The sequence below is a fragment of the Mytilus galloprovincialis genome, chromosome 11 (assembly GCF_965363235.1).
Source record: "Mytilus galloprovincialis chromosome 11, xbMytGall1.hap1.1, whole genome shotgun sequence".
Lineage (NCBI taxonomy): Eukaryota > Metazoa > Mollusca > Bivalvia > Mytilida > Mytilidae > Mytilus > Mytilus galloprovincialis.
Genome location: NC_134848.1, coordinates 22,212,379 through 22,227,359, shown reverse-complemented (window position 1 = coordinate 22,227,359; position 14,981 = coordinate 22,212,379). Strand labels below are relative to the sequence as shown.

The 14,981-nt window shown below is 33.4% G+C and overlaps 1 protein-coding gene across 1 annotated transcript in view; it reads left to right on the top strand.

Annotated features, from left to right (window-relative positions):
* LOC143051873 (uncharacterized) overlaps window positions 1–11,932 on the top strand; it is a 41,030-nt gene extending 29,098 nt beyond the window's left edge. Inside the window, exons 12-18 of the mRNA XM_076224862.1 lie at window positions 1,272–1,352; window positions 1,840–1,929; window positions 4,170–4,292; window positions 4,703–4,783; window positions 7,439–7,528; window positions 10,626–10,748; window positions 11,693–11,932. Coding sequence (XP_076080977.1) covers window positions 1,272–1,352; window positions 1,840–1,929; window positions 4,170–4,292; window positions 4,703–4,783; window positions 7,439–7,528; window positions 10,626–10,748; window positions 11,693–11,847 — 743 coding nt within the window. The 3' untranslated portion in view covers window positions 11,848–11,932. The remainder of the gene's footprint in view (window positions 1–1,271; window positions 1,353–1,839; window positions 1,930–4,169; window positions 4,293–4,702; window positions 4,784–7,438; window positions 7,529–10,625; window positions 10,749–11,692) is intronic.
* The last annotated feature ends 3,049 nt before the right edge of the window (window positions 11,933–14,981 follow it).

The window sequence follows — 14,981 nt, the reverse complement described above, 5'->3', positions numbered from 1 at the left end:
GTTGGCATGAATATCAGTTATATGGTCTTTTTGAGAGGTTTCCTGTTGACAAAACTTTCAATTGTTTGAAAAACTAAGGATTTTCTAATCCCAAGAATAGATAAGCTTAGCCGTATTTTGCACAACGTTTAGAAATCTTGGGTCCTCAATGCTCTTCACCTTTTTACTTGTTTGGCTTTATAAATATTTTGATCTGAGCGTCACGGATGAGTCTTTTGTAGACGAAACCCTCGTCTGGCGTATTAAATATATAATCCTTGTTCCTTTGATAACTATTTGGAACATTCTGTTTTAGTCGATTTTGTGGTTCTGTGTAAGTATCTTTTGGATTTATTCTATGCAACGTTATCTACTTTTTTTGTCTTAAAACTTAAGCAGCGTTACTTGATATTTTTATTACAGCAAACCAAAAAACTTTTAGATTCAAAACATATAGTTTTGTATACATGTTACTATCTTATGCATTTGTATCTATAATGTGTGTATATATATATATATAGCGCCTTATTCAAGGAATTTATTGGTATATAAACTGGACCAAGTCACTTTCAAACATATCATTAAGGTCCTTAACATGTATTATACTGGTTCCAAAAACATTGTTTCAGTACAATCAGGTAAGTGTTATATTGAATACCATGATGTGTAGTGAAGTTATACTGCTACATGCTTTCGTATGAAATTTTGTAAAGGACACGGAAAAAGAAAAGGAAACAAATACTGCATGATTTTCTGACGACTGTGTTGATGACCCATTTGTGAACTTCTTTTATTTCTGCTCTTTGGTCGGGTTGTTATTTCTTTGACGCATTCCACATTTCCATTCTCAAATTTATCATAAAATTCATAAAAAAGAATGTGATGGACGAACAATTTTAAACGAACATGATCTTTGCAAGAACAAACGAACAGTTTGTAATTACTGGTAGTTCATAGCACTAGTTTATTTTACATTCATTAATCATTTAATTTTGAATGTAACGCGTCTTCTGATTTGCTGACGTTGTTTTACTTATCAGCTCATAGACATAATTTTGTCATGTGACCATGAAGTCATCAACGTTTTTTTCATGATTTACATTGAAAATGGAATTTAGATTTATTATGAATGACTTTTCATGACTATTCGGTACGCTGGTTATTCAGTGGGCACAACATTGTTTATGTTATTTCTTTAAAGCCAGAAAAATATTACAGTCATTCCTAAAATAATTTTATATATTTATTTATATCTTGCAATATAATATTGCAATGTACGTCTTTCATTTTAGAATGTCCTCAAGTAAAGTGCAGTAAACCATGTCCATACGGTTTTGTGATTGACGGAAATGGCTGTCAAACATGCGAATGTGGTGAGTATAGTGGAAAGTTGTTTAATCGGCAAACATGCCAAATCACTGTGTTTTACTTTTGTAGAAAGTAAATTCACAAAAATACTAAACTGCGCGGAATTCAAAACGGAAATTTCCTAATCAAATGACAAAATTAAAAGCTCAAACACATCACACGAATGGATAAAAACTGTCAAATTCCTGACTTGATATATGCATTTTCTTGTGAAGAAAAGATATTTTCAGATTAATACGACATAACTGACGGGGACTTAATATAGAATGTATAAAAGATACAACAGAAAACGTTTAGGAATGAAGGATGAATGGGAAAAGTCAGAAAGATTTGGTTAGATATTTTTTTTAATTGAAGATTTTGCAATGACGCATTGGATATGTAAATACGCAAACACTCAAACAATCATATGGTTCGTCCTGGACACGCATACAATTTAATGTATACACATATTTCATTTGATTTGTAAACATTCATTTTCGTATTTTACAGAACCTAGATGTGGACCTGTTTGTGCTATAGTCTGTCCCTTTGGTAATGTAATGGATTCAAACAACTGTCCAACTTGTGCATGCAAAACAGGTAATGACGTTCGGTTATTAAAAGTGATATACATTTGACCTTATTATTCGTTTGTAAATGCATTGAATTATAGCTTTGTACATTTCAGTATTGCGATATCAATTTGCATTCAGATATATATAAGTAATCGGAAAATTTGTTAACCCATCCATAAAAGACTATAACAAGTACAGTGTCTAAATCTTTCATAAACGAAAACCTGTTTAAACCATTTATATGTCAGTCTACTGATATCAAATTGTATGTGTTGTGATCCTGGTTCAACCGAATATCTGCTAAAACCGTACAGAATCGTAAGTCCCGAATATCATGAAGAGGTTTGGTGAAGGCAGGTTTCACTGTATATACGAAAACAGCGGAAATACACCAGTGGAAATACATTAGAACTTTGTCGAACTCCTCATCAAGCTCCAGATCATGAAAAATTCTACAAAAACATGCAAATAATTTTGAATATATTCTCCAAACATAGAAATTTCGCTGTTATAATTTCGACGGATTCGAAAATTTAAGCAATACTTTTGCATGTGCACTTTTAAATTAGCGGAATTTATTTTGGAAAAAAAATCGCTATACGGTATTTAACGGCACAAACCATGTCATGCTGGATTTGTTGATCGAAACCTTTAGCTGTTAATCATCTTGTGTGAATCTCCTCGTGTTTTCCGTGGTTCTGTTGATTGAAAACTTTAGCTGTTAATCATCTTGTGTGAATATCCTCGTGTTTTCCTTGGTTCTGTTGATTGAAAACTTTAGCTGTTAATCATCTTGTGTGAATATCCTCGTGTTTTCCTTGGTTCTGTTGATTGAAAACTTTAGCTGTTAATCATCTTGTGTGAATATCCTCGTGTTTTCCTTGGTTCTGTTGATTGAAAACTTTAGCTGTTAATCATCTTGTGTGAATATCCTCGTGTTTTCCTTGGTTCTGTTGATTTATACCGTTTGATTTGGTCATTTTCATGGACTTTACCTTTTTGCATTGGGGATACGTATGTATTTGTGTTATACTTTCTAATAAATAACTAGATAAAAAAAAGAAATCTAATTCAAACCAATGTACCAGCTTGAGCAACACCACGGGTTCCACATGTGGAGCAGGATTTGCGAATGTTTCCAGAGCATCTGAGATTACCCCAGTTTTTTTTGGTATTCTTGTTGCTTAGTCTGTAGTTTTCTGTGTTGTGTCATATGTATCGTTTCTTTTTTGTTTTTTTTTGTCTGTTTGTCATTTTCATTTTTAGCCATTGCATTGACAGTTTTGATGGATATCACAGGAACAACTTAAGTAACTGAATTGAAAATTGATGGCTTATATCTTTTGGTTATAAAATTAACATGTATCGATGTCTTTGTATTTGGTGAAGTATAAGGGCTATACAATCAACATGTATCAATGGTTTTGTATTTGATGATGTCTTTGGGTTATACAATGAACATATACCGATGGCTATGTATTTGATGATGTCTTTGGGTTATACAATGAACATATACCGATGACTATGTATTTGATGATGTCTTTTGGGTTATACAATGAACATATACCGATGGCTTTGTATTTGAAGATGTCTTTTGGTTATACAATTAACATATACCGATGGCTATGTATTTGATGATCTCTTTGGGTTATACAATTAACATGGACCGATGGTTTTGTATTTGGTGATGTCTTTCACGATTGCTAACTATCTCTTCCGTTACGATTTTCGTTCGCACTTTCCATAAACAATTGTGGATTTTATAACGAAAAGTTGTCTAATTTAGATCTACTCGATGTGTTTATCCTTCTAGACCAGCTGAGATCGACCAAATTTTTTAGCAGTTTTAGTTTTCTATGCTGTTTTGTGTTATAATGTTTCTTCTGGTAGTCTTTTATCTTGTTATCTATGTCATAGTCGACTTATGAGTTTGAACGTCCCTTAAGTATATATCGCCCTCGCCACTCTTTCATATTTTTATTGATTTTAGGTTTAAGAATAATTTTAAACCATTAGGATCTATCAGCTGCAGTTCAGGTCAACAAAGATGTCCGGCTCGATATTAATGCAAGAAACATTAAGTATCTCTCGCCCTCGCCTCTCTTTCACATTTTGTAATTGATTTTAGGATGTAGGAATTATGTTAAACAATTGGGATCAATCAGCTGTGGTGCAGGTTCACAAAGATGTCCCGCTCGATATCAATGCAAGACACTTTGAGTATTCTCGCCCTCACCTCTTTTCACATTTTGTTTTTTGTTTCAGGATGTGCAGGTAATGTTTATCCATTAAAATCAGTCAGCTGTGGGTCAGGTCAACAAAGATGCCCGGCTAGATATCAATGCAAGACACCCTCATCAGGCGAAAGTGGAGTATGCTGTCCTTATGGTATGCCTTACTGAGTTCTAATTCTCCGTTGTAGAATCTAACGCACTCTGGGTAATATTGTCAAAAACGTTCTTCAAAATGTTGTGATTGGGTTTTGATTAGTTAAAACGTCAATTTCAATAATCATCATTTAAAATATTGTAAAGTACTGGGTACAATGATAACGATCAGCATATTTTAGTGCAAACAGTGAATACCGTAAAAAAATAGGAAGTAATACTTATACACGGTAAAGAAACAAATATCATAATAAAAACATGTGATGGACGAAACGTTTATGATCTGTACAAGGCCAATCTTTACAACGAATAGTATGTAATTACTGGTAGTTCATAGTGCCAGATCATTTAACATTCGTGAATAATTTTATATATTCAATAGTATCTTACAATGTACACACTTTTTTTTAGAATGTCCACTTGTAAAATGCAGTGAACCATGTCCTTACGGTTTTGTGATTGACGTAAATGGCTGTCAAACATGCAGATGTAGTAAGTAAATTAAACAAAAAACTATGACAGAATTCTCACAAAAAGTTTTAAGCAATAAACATATATTGTTTTTGAGATACAGCAGGACAAAAAATGAATATCACTATAATAAAAACCTACCCCTTTACAAAATACTCAACAACTCAATAATAAAATTTTGAATCATCACCAAAAAATATACAGATCTTTAGATTAATATAACAAAGAAGTATGTAAAGTTTTAAGCAATAATCATAAATCTTTTTTGAGTTACGGTGTGACATGTGAAAAAAACACCCCCTGTTTTTTGTAACAAAGTGCCGTATCTCAAAAAGTTTTAATCTTATTTTCATCAAAAAGTATACAGATCATTTTACCATCCTACGAAACAACTATATAAAGTTTCATGACATTTAGATAAGTCGTTCTTAAGTTACGGTGCGACAGGTTTACGCCGGACAGACAGACGGACAGACGGTCACACAGACAGACGGACGGACACCGGACATTTGTATACCATAATACGTCCCGTCAAAAGTTTGACGGTCTTATAAAAAAGAAAATATATCAAGGATTTCTCTTATAAATTAAAGCAATAACATTGCTAATGTTCCTTTTTGTCCCATAAGTTTTAATCTTATTACATGTGTGATTTTTTTTTTGCACACTAAATATATTCAATTATCAGCTTGAGCGCTTAATACAAAATGCACTTCGATCAACGCTTTTGCATTCCAAAAAAGAATACAAAAAAGGAGCATTCAATCCCTAATAAAAGTTAAAAACCAATTGTTCAGAGAACAATTGAAGGTCTCTCCACTAGTAAAGATCTATTTTGATACTGAAATATGAAAAATCAGTTTAAAATGTTAGTTCCTATGGCTTTATGATGTATTTATATGAATTTAAAACAAATGTCAGACTAGAACGTCCTATTAACCTATGACCTTGACCATAATTTCAAGGTCACAACCCAAGGACCTTAAATCAAAAGACCCTAGGTCTTTAATATGTTTGGATAATGAGTCATATCACTTTACTCATTATTCTAAATATAAAAGGGGAGGAAACAACCATTTACTGCCAAGGTCTCCTCGCAATCAGAATTTAAGTGTTACGACATGTCGCAACTAACAATTTAGTGAAAATAATTTGTCGATATCTTATACGGTTTTTGAAAATAAATGAAAATAAGCCAAAATCAAAATTTAGAATATGACCTTGAACTTTGACCTTGACCTCATTTTCATTTATTTTTTTGGATCAAGGACCTCAAATCAAAAGATCCTAGGTCTCTATCACTTATGGTTTACCATTTCAGTCAATTCAAATGGAAAAGGGGAATTACTCTCATATGGAGTCTCCGGAAAGTTTCGGTCCAAATGAATATCCTAATCTTTAAGGTGTAACGAGCAATTTGGTAAAATAAATTTGTTGTAATGTTTTACGGTTGCGGAGGAGTAGTGGCCACAAGAAAAACAGTGTTTGGGGAAATAACTCTTACAACGTAAAGTATTTTGTTACGTCGTTGTAAATTTTTAAAGCGTATAAACTACCATATTATATTCCAAATATCTAAGCGACATCTTTTGAAACATCAATACTACGCAAGAAAAAAATTAGACGGAAGAAAAAAAAAAATTATAATAATAATAATAATCAGAACAAAATCAATAGGTCTTTCCACGGAAATTGTGGAAAGACCTAATAATCAGAACAAAACCTATAGGTCTTTCCACGGAAAGGTGGAAAGACCTAATAATAATCAGAACAAATTCAATAGGTCTTTCCACGAAAAGGTGGAAAAGACCTAATAATCAGAACAAAATCAAAAGGTCTTTTCACGGAAAGGTGGAAAAGACCTAATAATAATCAGAACAAAATCAAAAGGTCTTTCCACGGAAAAGTGGAAAGACCTAATAATCAGAACAAAACCTATAGGTCTTTCCACGGAAAGGTGGAAAGACCTAATAATAATCAGAACAAAATCAAAAGGTCTTTCCACGGAAAGGTGGAAAGACCTAATAATAATCAGAACAAAATCAAAAGGTCTTTCCACGGAAAAGTGGAAAGACCTAATAATCAGAACAAAACCTATAGGTCTTTCCACGGAAAGGTGGAAAGACCTAATAATAATCAGAACAAATTCAATAGGTCTTTCCACGAAAAGGTGGAAAAGACCTAATAATCAGAACAAAATCAAAAGGTCTTTTCACGGAAAGGTGGAAAAGACCTAATAATCAGAACAAAACCTATAGGTCTTTCCACGGAAAGGTGGAAAGACCTAATAATAATCAGAACAAATTCAATAGGTCTTTCCACGAAAAGGTGGAAAAGACCTAATAATCAGAACAAAATCAAAAGGTCTTTTCACGAAAAGGTGGAAAAGACCTAATAATCAGAACAAAATCAAAAGGTCTTTCCACGGAAAAGTGGAAAGACCTAATAATAATAATAATAATCAGAACAAAATCAATAGGTCTTTTCACGGAAAGGTGGAAAAGACCTAATAATCAGAACAAAATCAAAAGGTCTTTCCACGGAAAAGTGGAAAGACCTAATAATAATAATAATAATCAGAACAAAATCAAAAGGTCTTTTCACGGAAAGGTGGAAAGACCTAATAAACAACAAGTCATAATACAGATATGTCATTAGTAAATTCTATTTTTACAGAACTTAAATGTGGTCCTGTTTGTGCTGTAATCTGTTTCTTTGGTAATGTACCTGATGAAAAGGGCTGTCCAACTTGTGCATGCAAAACAGGTAAAGAGTTTATGTAGAAGTTTTTCGATGAGACATGCAGTGAAGGCATGACTGTAATATTTTTATCTGTATATGAAGATATAACATCAAAACTGAGTTGCATACTGAAGGACTTGCGCAGAGGGTTATTTTAAAATGTGAACAATAGTCTTGATATTTACATAATAGAAACAGAATATACAAAAAATACAGTCATACTTTATAATTTTAATAGAATTCCATTTTAATCTGGAGTAATTATGAATATTCCTGTATATAATGAAAGCGACCTCGAAGTAATCATCCAAGAAATTTGTGAATAGTAAAAGAGCTGTTTTGAACGTCGGCTACAATTTGTATTTCAAAAAACAAAACTGTGTAATAATAAAAAATGAAGTTCTGTATGAGCATGGAATTTCGATACACAAATAATACAACCATCGAACAATTAAGTGTGTTTGTGTTTAAAGAGAGCACTAATTCACGGCCGACACTCGGCTAACCGAGAGATTGGTCAGTTAATCTATATTGAGTATGCGGCTATATCGGCGGTTGGTCTGTTAATCGGGTTGGCTAAAGTCTGTTAATCAGGTGTTATCGAGAAAATCATTGAAAGTTCAGCATGTTTCATTGTATAACTTTCTAAATAAATTTTCATCATAAAAAGTATTCATGTCTAACAAAACAATTCAATGTACTGAATTCAGTGGTGTAATTATTATTTTTCTAGCTTCGATGTACGATCTATAAAATGAAAAGGCGGGTTACTCATCAATAAATTTATACACATTTTACACACATAAAATGTACACAAAATGACATATTGGTTAAATTTACTTGCATTCGATATTTTGAACATCGAAAAAAGAAAGCATTATGTTTGTTAACCATATTGATATCATTGTGTGAAAAATCTACACGAAAATCTGTATTTTGGTGACATACATCAATCTTTATTTAAAACCTGGTCTGTTAATGGGTCGGATGTATAAAACCCGGTCTGTTAATTGGTCTGTTTAGAGTTATGAATGGCAATAAGAGTATAATTTTATTGCTATATGGGGTGTTATCGGATCAAATGAGTAGGCTCAAGACGAGCGGCTAAAATATACGAAAACAAAACATGAGCAATAAAACATAACATATACGGAAACAACACATGAAATTGAAAATTGATAAAAATGGTTTCAAAAAGTGTAATAATAAAGTAATATTAATTTCATCCAAGAATGATCGCATATATCATGTTGGTTCTGTTTAATTGTCATGAATGACACAAATTTGTCATCTACATTGGTAACCAGTATATAAATCAGAGATAAACGTCGTAATGTAACTAAACAACAGTAAGTAAAATATATTGGGATGACAAAATATGAAAAATAAAGAAAGAATAAAGAGAAAGATAAATAAAATGTAGAAAAAAATGACATAACAATTTAAAGAATACAGAAATAAAAAATACCCCCAATCCGGACCCTCATGGTATACACGAAAATCTGGATGGAAACGCAGAATATAGAATAATATATAAGGACAGTAGAGAGTGAAACATTGCTAAAAACGAGAGAAAAATAATACTTGTTTAAGAATACACACATGAAACACCGATGGCTATTGAAACAGTAACGGATTGCGATGTACTTATATTGGTGACAAATACTAGAAGTTTACATGTATGGTGTAAAGTTTACGGACAACTATGGTGGCAGGTTAATGCCATTTTGCGTTTAAGTTCTTTAGCGTTTTCGCCTTACATATTCTATATGGCGAAAACGCGAAACTGATTTCTCGTTTTCGACTTCACGTTTTCGCGTTTTCGACTTCGCGATTTCGTGTTTTCGCTCTATAGAATATGAAAGGCGAAATCGCGAAAACGCAAAATGGACTTCACCGGCCACCATAGACAACTGTAGTTCTCCTCTGCACTCATGTAGAAAGGAACTAAACGGAATAAAATGAATTGAAACTTAAAATAACCAAATGTAACTGCATTCGCTCCTTCCGTTTACTTCTTTAGAGTGATTTGTAAACAACATATGATTAAGTAATAGAAGAAAAGAACCAATTGGATGATGCTGACGAACTAGGGTTTAACGTTCAGTGACAAATATCATGTTTATATGTGAACGAGAACACGTTATATGTAACCTGTGTTGTATTAGAAAGACACTTTCAGTCGGAATTGAGAATGTGGTACTTCGAATAGACACAAAAATTAAGGCTGATTGAAAACGTCAATAAAAAATTCATGCATATTCCAGAGGCCAATCCATATCACGCTATATTGAAGTGACACACCCTTCAATAAAATGCAAAGAAAGTCAAAATAAAAATGCTCTTTCTAGGATACTGTGGCACCGTATTGTCATTTTTATTTACTCAGGAACATCTCATTCTTAAATTTTTCAAGGGGAAAATATAAAGGTAGCAAAAGTATTGTCGTGGCTAAATAACTCTTAACTGACACAATTTCAATTGTCCAACCCATTTACAGACTTTATTCCCATAATTTTCACTAAAACGTGGTATTATTCACGTTATTTTACAATTATGAAATATTTACTAATGTTCATTTATGTTTTAGAACCACAGTACGATTTTTTGTCCTTTAAATGATATCTAAATTTGTTTGTTTCGCCTTTTATTAAAAAAATTGCTATGCGTATAAGCATAAATTCTACATACTTGCGCGACGCCTTTTAGTTTTACTGAAAACTGCGCAGACTAAGAAATGTTTTTACAAGTGCAAAATGTTCTATGATAGATATCATTTTGTCAGACACTTTTCTTTTTTCGATTTGGTTCTTATAACATGCCAAAAATCTGTATATTTAATAGAATTTAACATTAAATTAAGCGTTTTACTCTTAACAGACGTATAACCAACCCGATTAACAGACCAATCGCCCATATAGCCGCATACTCATTATAGATTAACCGACCAATCTCTCGGTTAGCCGAGTGTCGGCCGTGTAATTGGGCAAATTTGCTACACATGTTTCACGCATGTACCAAAATATAAATTGAAACGGACCCAGTTGTCCGTAACCAGGCTTGTCAAGTCACATGTCGATATGTTTGTTATTGTGCTTTCACATTTATCTTCTTCTTTCAGGATGTTCAGGGAATGTTAAACCATTGTCATCGGTCAAGTGTGGCACAGGAGGACAAAAATGTCCGGTTCGATATCAATGTAACTCACCTCCACACGGTTACCCAGGAGTATGCTGTCCTTATGGTATATTCTTAAATTGTATTGTTCTACTTCTGCTGTGTATATTTTTGTAATATCCATTTGGCGTGTCTCCGAACTTTTACGTCTATGGGTTATCAAAATCAGAAGGTGCAGAGCCGAACCCAAAACGTGCCAAACAAAATAGATTGAGCTTTTTGACAATCATTTTGGGGTTTGTTACAGGCAGATATTGCTTTTATGGTGACGAGATCATTGGTAAGGGAGAAACTACCAGGTACCAAAATATTTGAACAATGAAAATGACGCGATCAACGCAACTTTCGAACTTTGCATTTTTCTTTAAAACATTGCAGGAATGAAAGAACTTTCTGTTCATAAGTTTGTTTATAAAAAAATGCATTTTGAAAATGGGAATTACAAAGAAAAATTTAGTGTTGCGTTTCTAAAGTCGGTCAGTATAGTATGTTTGAATGACTGCCATACAAGTGACAGGTTGAGAATGCTACAAAACTAGTTTTAATCAACCATTTCCTAGATCAAACGTGTATGTACCAAGTTAGAAATATGGCAGTTGTTATTCACTCCTTTGAAATGTCTTGGCTTTTGATTTCGAAATTTGATTTGGAAATTTCTGTTTATAATTTCTTCAGATTTCTGTACATTACCTTAGCTGTATTCGGCAAAACTTTTTAGGAATTTTGGTCCTCAATGCTTTTCAACTTTGTACTTTATTTGGCCTTTTTAACTTTTTTGGATTCGAGCGTCACTGATTAGTCTTTTGTAGACGAGACGCGCGTCTGGTGGATATACAAAATTTAGTCCTAGTATCTCTGATGAGTATATTTAGTTGTCAAGTATTTCGTCGCTATAAGACAGTTATGTCTTGTTCCGATACTTTTAATTACGATTTGGGGTATGGAAAGCACGACAACACGTGCACTCTTGTTGTATTATGTCTTATATAATCAATATTTTTTATTTTTTAGAAACTAAGCCAACACCAGACAAATGTCCAAGAGACACATATCCGAGGTCCAGGTGTTATGTCCGACGTAACTGTAAAAATGATTCATCTTGTCGTGGGAACAAGAAATGTTGTAAACAAGGATGTCAATATAAATGTGTAGCTCCTGTTTACTGAACAGTTCTACAGAAATAAATACTAACATGACTATATAAGTGTTGTAAATTTATAAACTTCAGTTAAATAAAGTTAATTAAAACGTCTTGTCTTGACTTCCAGAAGACCAAATGACGCAGAAATTAACAGCTAAATGTCAACAATGAGCAAAACCCATACTACAAAGAAGTTTGTGTAAGAGACAAGAACTCATAATAATGAAGTAAACAATTGTGAAATAACATTTTTATTCACACCCTGATTTATTTTTGTCCGTCTAATAGTCAATTATAGATGTGGTATGATTGGCAATGAGACAAGAATCCCCTATGGTTCAAATGAATCAGATGTAAGCAAAATTAGGTGATCATACAGCCTCTAACAATGAGAAAAGCACATACCAGGTGTTATGTCAGACGAAGCTGTAAAAACGATACATCTTGTCATGGGAATAAGAAATGTTGTAAACAAGGATGTCGGTATAAATGTTACATATTTGTTTTTCGTTCATTTTATTACATAAATAAGGCCGTTAGTTTTCTCGTTTGAATTGTTTTACATTGTCTTTTCGGGCCTGACTATGTGGTATGGGTTTTGCTCATTGTTGAAGGCCGTGCGGTGACCTATAGTTGTTAATGTCTGTGTCATTTTGGTCTTTTGTGGATAGTTGTCTCATTGGCAATCATACCACATCTTTTTTATAAGCTCCTGTATACTGATGAATAGTATAGAAATAAACACTATATAAGTGCATTGTTAGTTAATAAACTTTAGTTAAATAAAGTTTATTTAAACTTCTTATATATCCGTTAGCGTTATTAACTTATTATCAATTTTTGCAAGTACTATAATAAAGAAAACATAAACAGAAGTTGTGGAATGATTGCAAATGAGACAATTCTTCTTGGAGACCAAATGATACAGAAATAAACAGATAAAGTTCACCGTTCATCCTTCAGCAACGTGCAAAACTGTATATATAGATACGACAGTACGCCCTACATTGAAGTTCATGCGTGAGACAAAAGCTCAAATAAAAGACTGAGTAAACAATTGCTAAATTACAATTTTATTCACACCCTGATAAGTTTTATCTTCATTTTTATATCGACCGTTAGGGCATTCCGATGTATTTCTATCGCCTTTAGTACTTTGATCAATCATACTTCATCTCTTTATGTGTATAAATTACATACAGTTAGAGAACGAAAAGTGATGTTCGGACGTCCCAATTTTGTTTTCGTTCTCAAACTGTATATATGGATAAGAAGATGTGGTATAATTGACAATAAGAAAACTATCCACCAAAGTTGAAACGAAGCAGATATTAGCAATATACGATAGTACGCCCTTCAACAATGAGAAAAAACTCCATACCGTATGGTCGGCTATTAAGGACTCAATATGAAAAATATGCATTTCAATTGAGAAAAAATAATGGCCTTATGTATAACAAAATAATTAACGAAAAACAAATACGACGGACATGAACCATAATTGACAACCACTGAACTACAGGCTCTTGGTTCTTGCTTATGATTGAAGGCCGTACGGTCGTCTTGAGTTGTGTTAACGTCTATGTTATTTGGTCTCGGGTGGACGTTGTTTCAATTATGGCAATCATACAAATTCTTCATATTTTTATATTCTTATTAGACATGTTACGAAAAGGTATATTCTCGACGCTGAGGTTGACAAATTAGACTTTAAATTTGGGGACGATGTCAAAACATTGAATATAAATTTAAACAGGTAAAATTTAAATTCTGCACGTCTTGGTTACTTCAAATCACATTTATCTAGAATCTCATTATGTAACATCTTACATGTATATAACAATTTCTTTTGTGTTATCATTGCTGACAGAGGCATATCCAGCCATTTAAAAAAGGGGGATTCAAACCATATGTCCCCATTCAAATGCATTGATCGTCCAAAAAGGGGGGTTCCAACCCCCGGACCCCTCGCCTTCGATCCGCCTCTGTCCAGCCTATCGTGACATGAAAGGTGTACGCGTGCAGGAATGGGCGGCTAGAAAAGGGAGGGCTGAGAGTTATACAAGTTCATTCGATTCCAGATTGATAACATAAATATAGTAAGATGGTTAGATATTAGTCAGTTTTATTTGTTGTATTACAGTTCCTGACAAAGTTCAACCTGTCGCTCCACTAATCCCGCACAAAGCTCTACAGTCTGATTGATTCGTCAGTCTGGTGTCTCCATAAGCTTCCAATGACTCTGAAAGTTTTGAAGCGCCTTGTAGCGTGTTCGACATATACCCGATACTCTGATATATGCAAATTCATTTTTTTTTTATATTTTCTTCTTTCTGCTCGTGGTTTAGCTCTAAGTTGATGGCGCCTGTAGCGGATAAAGAGGGGCGATCGACATGGATAATTTTTTCCCGCTAAGATGACAAAATTCGGTGGGAAATTTAACTCCAAACCTGGTCGAATGAAAGGCAATAGATTATACTGTTGGGCATCATTTTGGTGTCCTATATATGAAACCACTTCGAATAAATCTTGTATGACTTCTGTTGTCCACAATCACCTATGTATGAATGCAATGTCCGCAAAAAGTGGAGTTAAGGTGTAAATGCAAAGTCATTATGCAATGCTTTTGAAACTCTGCAGGGAAGTTCAACCGGTGAGTAGTGAGTCATATTTTACACAAACCTCTTATCGTTCTAACATGCATGAAATATTTGCAACTGGACGTTAAGCAACCAACAATCAATCAATCACAAACCCCTTATAAAGAAAATACAAATTGAGCTGAAACTGTTTAAATTAAGACAAAGTTGGAAGGAAATAAAGGAAGAAAATACATGCCTTCGCCGCTATATGACCGGGAGTAAATTTTCTAAAACTATTATGCAACAAGTTCCAAGTTGAAATTGCATAAAAATCGTATTTTAGGTGTTTTAAAACATACCCCGTTAGGTAAAAATTTAGGTGGCAAACAACTGGATCAAAATACATACACTCCTTTGTTTGCTTTTCATAACTATATAAAAATAATCGTTACATATATATTCACGAGTAGGTATAAAACAGATTATAATACTTTGATTATTTGTAAGGTCTATTAAGGACTAGCCGAAGAATTCACACACTCCGCTATCCCCCCCCCCTCCCCCATCTACTGCTGCA